At 48.8% G+C, this 8,148-nt stretch overlaps 1 protein-coding gene across 6 annotated transcripts in view; it reads left to right on the top strand.

Moving 5' to 3' along the window:
• SVOP (SV2 related protein) overlaps positions 1–8,111 on the top strand; it is an 85,009-nt gene extending 76,898 nt beyond the window's left edge. For 2 of the 6 annotated variants that reach the window (XM_081251989.1, XM_081251990.1), the window contains 4 exons: positions 323–434; positions 1,355–1,436; positions 4,236–4,325; positions 5,767–7,625. In XM_081251989.1, the coding sequence (XP_081108115.1) occupies positions 323–434; positions 1,355–1,436; positions 4,236–4,325; positions 5,767–5,973 (491 nt within the window). In that variant the 3' untranslated portion in view covers positions 5,974–7,625. Of the gene's footprint in view, positions 1–322; positions 435–1,037; positions 1,437–4,235; positions 4,326–4,444; positions 4,729–5,766; positions 7,627–7,845 lie in introns of those variants that run through there. The other 4 variants (XR_014017284.1, XM_081251992.1, XM_081251991.1 and 1 more) reach the window with 4 other exon arrangements.
• The last annotated feature ends 37 nt before the right edge of the window (positions 8,112–8,148 follow it).

Consider the following 8,148-nt stretch of genomic DNA (forward strand, 5'->3'; position numbering starts at 1 on the left):
TTTTTTTTTTTTGGCCATGCCATGTGGCTTATGGGATCTTTGTTCACCAACCAGGGATCGAACCCGGGCCCTCAGCAGTGAAAGCACAGAATTCTAACCACTGGACTGCCAGGGAATTCCCGATATAAAATTTTTTGACTCAAAAAAAAAAAAATAGAAGTGACATCCCATCACTTCTGCCATATTCTAGTCATTAGAAGTGAGTCATGAGGTCCAGCCCACTCTCAAGAGGAGGGGATTACACAGGATGTGGTACCAGGAGGTGGGGTTATTGGGGCTCACGTCAGATTCTGCCTCCCATGGCTCCCCTGCTCCCTTGCAGGTGTCCTTGTGACTCTCTGGATTATCGACCGCCTGGGCCGCAAGAAGACCATGGCCCTGTGCTTCGTCATCTTCTCCCTCTGCAGCCTCCTGCTGTTTATCTGTGTTGGAAGGTGGGTCGAGAACTCACCTCTCTGGCCAGCAGGCTTACTTCTCAGCTCGTGGTCAGATCTTTGTGTCTGCAGGCTGTGGATTACACCCCCTGGGGTACCTGAAGGATCCCCCCCAGCCCCTCACTAAGCCTGAGGCTCTTGGCTGCTTCATAACTGGACAACAGATCGGGCTCAAAGTTGGGGCCTCTAATGGGAGTGGGGGTAGGAGGGCACTTTGGTCCCAATTTTGCTCTGACACCATTACATGTAGACTTTTGACATCATGTCCCAGTAAGATCATGCATATAGCTGTTTAATTCATATATGGGTTAAAAGTGTTCATTTGTTCCATGGCAATATTTCAAGGTCTTGTTTTATAATCCCCTTCTGGCATTTCTCCATTTTTTCCATCTATCAAGAGCCTCAAAATATGGAACTGGCCTGTGTTGATCTCCAAGAGGCCCCAGACCGAACCACAGATGAGAGATCTGTGAAAGGTCTGGAGATGTAGCTTAGATCTGGAAATGTTGATATTCAAAGACATTATGGGAACAATGGAACAGAGGGCTGGGGATCAGGATTATCCTCATAATACTGAAGAGAGGTTTCCTTTCCCTGGTTCAGCTGGTTCCTGGCTCAATTCCTGCCCCCACTAGGTCCTATCTGGACTTTGGATTATTTACATCACTTCACCCCAGCCATGCCCTACCCTGGGCACCACCATCTCAGCCTGGAACTTTGGAGAATGATGAACTTATAAAAAGCAGGTCTTCCGAGAGACCACGGGGATGCGTGTGTCTGCATGCCTGACTGATGGTGTGTTGGGTGAGGTGGGCTTTGCCAGTTTCTAGGGTGTAAGTTCTACCTGGGCAGATAAAACTTTGCTGAAAGAAACTGTCAGAAAAAATACTTGCGCATCTGCTTTTTTTCTCTCTTCCTAGAAATATGCTCACTCTGTTACTCTTCATTGCAAGAGCGTTTATTTCTGGAGGCTTCCAAGCAGCCTATGTTTACACACCTGAGGTAGGAGTGATGCCTGGGAGCAGCCGGGGTGGGGAGGGGGCGGGTGTTTTCTCCAGAAAACACCTGAGTGAAATTTGTCCTTGAGTCTGAGTGGCGGCTGTGAAGGCCTTCATTATTTCAGGCTTTCGTTCAGTCATTGTTTTCTGCTTATAAAAGCTTATGGTCAGTGTACAAGTTGCAAATGTTACAGAACTGTATAAAACCCCCAAACTAAAGGGCCTCACATTCTGCCTTCCTAGAGACCACCTTCTTGAATGGTTCAGTGTATATTCTTCCACATTTTTTCCTAATTTATGTTAGTGCATGTATCAAATTGGGTAACTGAGCAACTGAGATGAGTTTAATAAAGGACGGATTACAGTGGTGTAGGATGGGGCTTAGGGAAACCAAAAAGTGATGGAGCAGCACCCAGAGCTCACAGTGAGGTGGAGGTGGCTGGGGACACAGCTACCACCTAAGGCCTGTGGGGTGAGGAGACGGGGTGTTACAGGGTCCCAGGAGGGAGCTGTGCAGAGAAAAGCTGTGACCTTTAGTTGAGGGACACATGTGCCCTTAGGCAACCTAGACCGGAAGGAACAGGAGAATAAATACCCTGGCCTCTCTCTCCCACCTCCCGCCCATCTCCCACTGGGGCTTCCCACTGGCTGAACCCAACTGGAAGGCAGAGAGCCTAGGAGCCCTTGGTGGTCCACAGTGGCCAGCCCCCAGGGCAGAGAATGAGGTGGGGAGGGGTAGAGAGAGGTTCTGGAGGGGAAGATGGAAGACAAGGAACACAGGACATATGGACCTGCTTTGTTCTTTTTAATAGCTGTCATACTATACTGTCCTGTACTGTACTATATGGTAATCTATATACTACATTATTATGTACAATCCTTTACTATACTATATAATATATATGCTATATATCAATATTATATACTATACTTTGTTATAGAATATATATACTTTATATTATATAATATACTTTATTATACTATATCATATATATTACATACTATACTATATTATATAGTATAGTATGGGCAAATCATAATTTTGTAACAATTCTCCTACCAATGGATATTTGAATCATTTTCCAACTTTTCACTATTATAGTGTGGAGGTAAACAGCTTTACCTATCCTTGTGCACATGTGTGGTTTCTTTAGAATAAATAAGATGTGGAATTTCTGAGTTAAAGCCTATAATAAACATTACAAACATTGAGAAAGATTGAAAAAAAAAATCAACCTCTAAAATGTTGCCTGAACTTACACTCCATGGGACAGCGTCTCAGAGTGTCCATTTTCCCACACTCAGGGATTATGGGTTACTTGTTTTGTATTTATTTTATCTCACCTTATTTTAGATAGGTTCAAAGGGAGGCAGGGGATAGTATGTACCAGGTGCTGTGCCAGGGGAAGAAGCCATCTAGATTGTCCCTCAGGTCTACACAGCACTCCAGAGCCCTCACTTTGAGTCATCATCCTGAGCCCTGCTCCCTCCACCCCACCTTCCAGGCCCAGCTCCAATGCTGCCTCCTCCAGGAAGCCCTCCAGGATCCACCCCCAACTTCATTTTTGCCCTCAGTGTCTGTGCGCCTCTCTGGTATTTTTAGTCATGCCACCTTGCCTGTCCCCCAGGGAGACTCCTACTAAGGCTCCCTATGGGCAGGGCCTGGGTCTCCTACTCTGTGACTCTCATCTGGCCTAGTGTCCCCTCAACAAAGGCTTGTGGATTGATTGCTGGAGCCTCCCAGAAGAGTACCAGGGGAAGGCTGCCTGCCCTGCAGGGACTGGGAGGCCCAAGGTCTACAGGGGCAAATACCAGGGCTCAGCAAACTACGACCCCACGGGCCATATCCAACCTGCTGCCTGTGTCTGGATAGCCCAAGAGCTAAGAATGGTTTTTATGTTTTTAAACGGTTGAAAGCAAAATCAAAAGGCTATTTCTTGACATGTGAAAATTATATGAAATTTAAATGTCAGTGTTCATTAATAAAGCTTTACTGGAACACGCCACAGCCCTTCACGTGCTGTTGTTGTCTACAACTGCTTTTGTGTTACAGGGGCAGGGCTGAGTAGTTGCCCGTCCACAGAGCCCAAATTATTTACTCTGGCCCTTTAAGACAAAGTTTGCTGACTCCTGGCTGAAACTAATCCAGCTGGCTATTCCTAACAATGAAGACTTGGTTCAATAAATGATGATTGATCCTAATGATAGAATCCTGTGCAGCCAATAAAAATTATGCTTGGAGAAGACCAAATATGGACATGGGAAATGTCTGCAGTCTTTTTCTAAGAGGAAAAATTCTTCAAAGCAGCATATACAGAAATATCTAGTGGATGACATTATACCACCTCTAGGATTTGGCTTAGTGTAATTTAGGAGAGGAAGGAAGTGAGAGAGTATGATTGAAACTAACACAGGTCCTCTAGGCTTGGTCCTAGAGGGTTGATTACACCATTCTACTTTAGTCTGTGCTTGAAATTCTCCATGATAGAAAGGAAAAAAAAAAAAGGAATTTAGTATTTATTCATTTGGATATAACCACCCAGGGCAGGGAGGACCCCCTTCCTAGGTTCCCACCCCCAGCTTGGCCTCTTGCCCTCCTCATCGGTTGAGTTTCCTGAGACTCCCCACCCTGCCCTCCCACCCCTTCTTGGTATCGCTAACCCCTGAGGGACTGACCCTAATTCAGGCCCACCTGCCCCCGGGGGCAGGGTGTGGGGTGGCGGGATTCTCATCATTCTCGAGCCAGAGAGGAGGGAGGGGCCTGCATTTTCTCAGTGCGGCCATTTTGGCGGCTGTGTTTCAGGTCTACCCCACGGCGACCCGAGCTCTGGGCCTGGGCACCTGCAGCGGCATGGCAAGGGTGGGCGCGCTCATCACCCCGTTCATTGCTCAGGTAGGTGTCACCCCAAATACAGAGGGGGTGGGTGTGACAAAAGCCATTGCGTGGCAGGCTGTTACTGTACCCTGAGCCAATGCACTGCCCTTGGTGTGCGTTACCTGATCTCATCCTAGCAGCCCATCCTACGAAGAAGAAGTATTGCTTGCAGATGAGAAAACTGAGGCTCAGAAGGGTCAAGGGACTTGTCCAAGGTCGCACAGCTGTGAAGTAGAGGAGCTGGGAATCAAACTCAGGTCTTTCCAGTGACTTGGCCGAAAACAACTTGGACGAGAATAAACAGGCCACCATGCCTTAGTGGGAAGCAGATGTCCCAGTCCCTGGTTTCTGAGTTGGATGATTTGGTGTCGTTGCAGAATTTTGCAGCTCTTTGTGTCTTGAAGCATTTCTCTCCTTTTGCGGGGAGCTTGTTTGGGAATCCTTTTGCTTTTTTAATATCCAATTCATTTTTTCCTGTTTTTATCGCTTTTTAAAGATTGAGGTAAAAGTCACCTAACATAAAATTAACTATTTTAATTCAGGGAATTCCCTGGTGGTGAATGATTCGGGGCATTCCTTGGCTGTCCAGTGGTTAGGACTCCGCGCTTCCAATGCTGAGGCCCAGGTTCAAACGCTGCTCGGGGAACTAAGATCCCGCAAGCTGCGCAGCGCAGCCAAATAAATAAATAAAAATTTAAAAAAACGAAGGGAACAATTCAGTGGCATGTAGCACATTCACAATGATGGGCAACCACCATCTCTATCTAGTTTCAAAACATTTTCCTCTCCCCAAAATAAACCTCCGTATCCATTAAGCAGTCACTCCCCAGCTCCCCCTCCTCCAGCCCCTGGGAACCACTGGTCTGCATTCTGTCTGGATGAATTTTACCTCTTCTGGATATTTCGTGTAAATAGAATTCCAACATGTGTTTTAGCCAAGTCATTCTGTCCCGGTACCGTTGTGTTTGGCCATTGTACATCACTATGAACTAGCACTGGTTGACAGCTTGCCATGTGCCTGCATGGTGTCAAGTGAGGCATCTTCTCATTGGGAGATGGCTACTGCTCTTCTGCCCGTTCGGCAGATGAGGAAACGAGGTTTAGCTCTGCTGCGTGATGTGCCCTGGGACGTAAAGCTAGGAAGTCAGCAGACATGCTTCTGTGGGAGAGAATAAATACACTCTTGAGCCTGATGGGGTCTGGCTTTAAATCTCAGCCCCATCCTTAGTCTTTGTATGAACTTGGGTATGCTGCTTAATCCTCTTTGAGCCTCAGTTTTTCCCTCTGTAAAATGGGGGTGGAGGACATACCTGATAAAACTGTTGTGAGGACTCCCTGGGAGTCCAGTGATAAAGAGGGCTTATAAGAGGGCCTGGCGTTCTCAATATTATCTGTATGGTTGGTGGTGCCTGTGCGTCAGAAGGGATGCTCTCACCGGCGTGCATCTCCCTCCCCCCAGGTGATGCTGGAATCGTCCGTTTACCTGACGCTGGCGGTTTACAGTGGCTGCTGCCTCCTGGCTGCCCTGGCCTCCTGCTTTTTGCCCATTGAGACCAAAGGCCGTGGACTGCAGGAGTCCAGCCATCGGGAGTGGGGCCAGGAGATGGTCGGCCGAGGGACGCACGGCACAGGTGTCGCTAGGTCGAACTCGGGCTCTCAGGAGTAGTGACCGATGGGGGGCTGAGCTGGTTTTTGAGGCTGTAGAGAGCGGGGAGCTGCTGGAGCCCGGCTGGGGCACCGATCGTCACTGCCCACATCAAGAACTCACCCAAGGGTGCCACCTGGACCAACGAGGTTTTGTGTCTTGACTGTTTGCTCATATTTATCAAGATCCATCCGGGGATGGGGAGGCATTTGCTCTGGGGGGTTCTCCGTATGTGTGTGTGGAGGTTTGTTAATAACCTGTGGATCTGCATGGGAAAACTGCCACCTCAGCAGTGCCTGGTGACGCCGGTAGCCAGCTGGACACCATCCAGAGTCAGCCGGTCACAGCCTCGGTGAACAACAACCGAAAGATCTTTGTAGATACACTCCAGGCCGGGACCCCCGTGAGACCTGCCACTCACCCACTGGACCTGTTCTTAGGTTTCTCCTGCATCCCCAGCCCCAGGTTTTCTTCTTTGAAATTGCAGGTGACCTGGGTGTGGCCTGAGCAGCTTTTTCTTGAGTCTGAGAAATGCTCCCAGGGAAGGGGCTCCTCACTTTGCCTTCCCAGGGCTCAGTAGCGGAGACTCTGGCCGATGGACATGCACTTGAACTTGAGCCGCATGCCTCCACCTGGCCCCCTCTTGGAGTTGCTGTCCCTGGCTCCAGGGGATCCAAATGTGGCCATGGGGACAGCTAGGCTTGCACTAGATGACAGCCTCAGAAAGCTATTACCCCCAGGAATTGGGGATGGAGGCAAAAGGGAGGTGAGAACCAAGCCCACGACCAAAGCAGGGGCCTCCCCTTTGGAAGCAGCAAAAGTCACTCCAGGGGCTTCTTTTCTGGCCCCCTCGTTGGTCAGGCTGATTGGTGACTCTTGGGGCAAGAAAACAGTTAAGTCAGGTTTCAGTGCTTTGGAGTTTGAGCGCGGTGGGTGGCCAAATGGACCGAGAAACAGAAAGATGCTCCCCCCAGCCACCTGCTCCCGTGCGGGCCAGGGGACCAGGAATTCTTCCTCCCTGGATTCTCTGCCGTCCCTGCTGTCAAGGGGTGGCTTGGTCTTTCCATAGAGGCAGCTCCTGGGGTTCCAGCGATGGACCCCACGGCATGGATACCATGGGTAGGGAGGAATGGGAGGGCCCAGATGTGTGAAACATGTACATTTTCAACGAAAGAGAAGGGAGGTCAACTGGATTTGGGGGTTGGCCTCCAGAGGAAGGGCTGATGCTGTGTCTCAGCAGACAACATCCACCTCCAGGATTTGGTTTCCACAAGCCTTTTCCCCGTCATGAAGGCAGGAACCTAGGGAAGGAGAGACGAAGATGCCAGATCCCATCAAAGGCCAGAGAAGACTGACCGTCTGCTTGGAGATATCTGCTTGAAGTGAACATTCCGAGGAAGCCAAATGTGTACGTTCACCTTTATTAAAATATGTTGGTGATGGACGTTGCAAGGGTTGAAGTTTGTTCGTTTGTCACAATGTCCTAGTGATGGTTCAGCTTAACGGTGTTGCCAACTTTGTCCATGTAGGGTAAGCTTAATGCTTTCATTTGCTTTAATATGACAGTCTTTCCAGCAAGGGGGAAAAGGTGCACAGTTGGCGGCCAACTTTGAGTCTGTTGGAAGCAACACTTCCTTCTAATGGTGTGGAGGTCACAGTGGGTGACTTCTTTAGGCCCAGGTCCTAGATCGACTGCAAATCATCCCACATCCCTGAATATATGTACTGCAGCCCTCTAGGCCCAGGCAGTCAGTGGGGGCAGCTTGGCAGAGCTTCCTTTCTCTGACACCCACATTTCCCTGGACCATGAGTGGCTAAAGCTTTAATTATTTCTGGTCTGCTGAGCTCTCCTGGGTAACTAAGAACCTATGCTTGTCTTTTTTTGCCTTCCAGCTGGCCAGACACTGCCGGATGAGCAAGTCCACTCACTTCACCCTCAAATAACCTGGAGGATCTGGGGGCTGTGGTGGGGAAGGAGGGCTTGGTGGCAGAGATGTTTTCCAGGGGCTGGAGTAAAGAGGCTTGTAGTTGTGGGTTTTCTCTTGTTGAGAAAATGAAAGGTGAAAACTCTTGGCCTTCTAAATTGCCTGCCCTTTTATAAAATCGATATAATTGAATGATACAAGAGCTGCCACAAAAGTTGCCCAAACCTCTGAAATGCGTGAGACCTTTAGCTGAAGACCTTTGTATCTAATT

Source organism: Mesoplodon bidens, assembly GCF_964165515.1.
Source record: "Mesoplodon bidens genome assembly, chromosome: 13".
In the NCBI taxonomy this organism is placed as follows: domain Eukaryota; kingdom Metazoa; phylum Chordata; class Mammalia; order Artiodactyla; family Ziphiidae; genus Mesoplodon; species Mesoplodon bidens.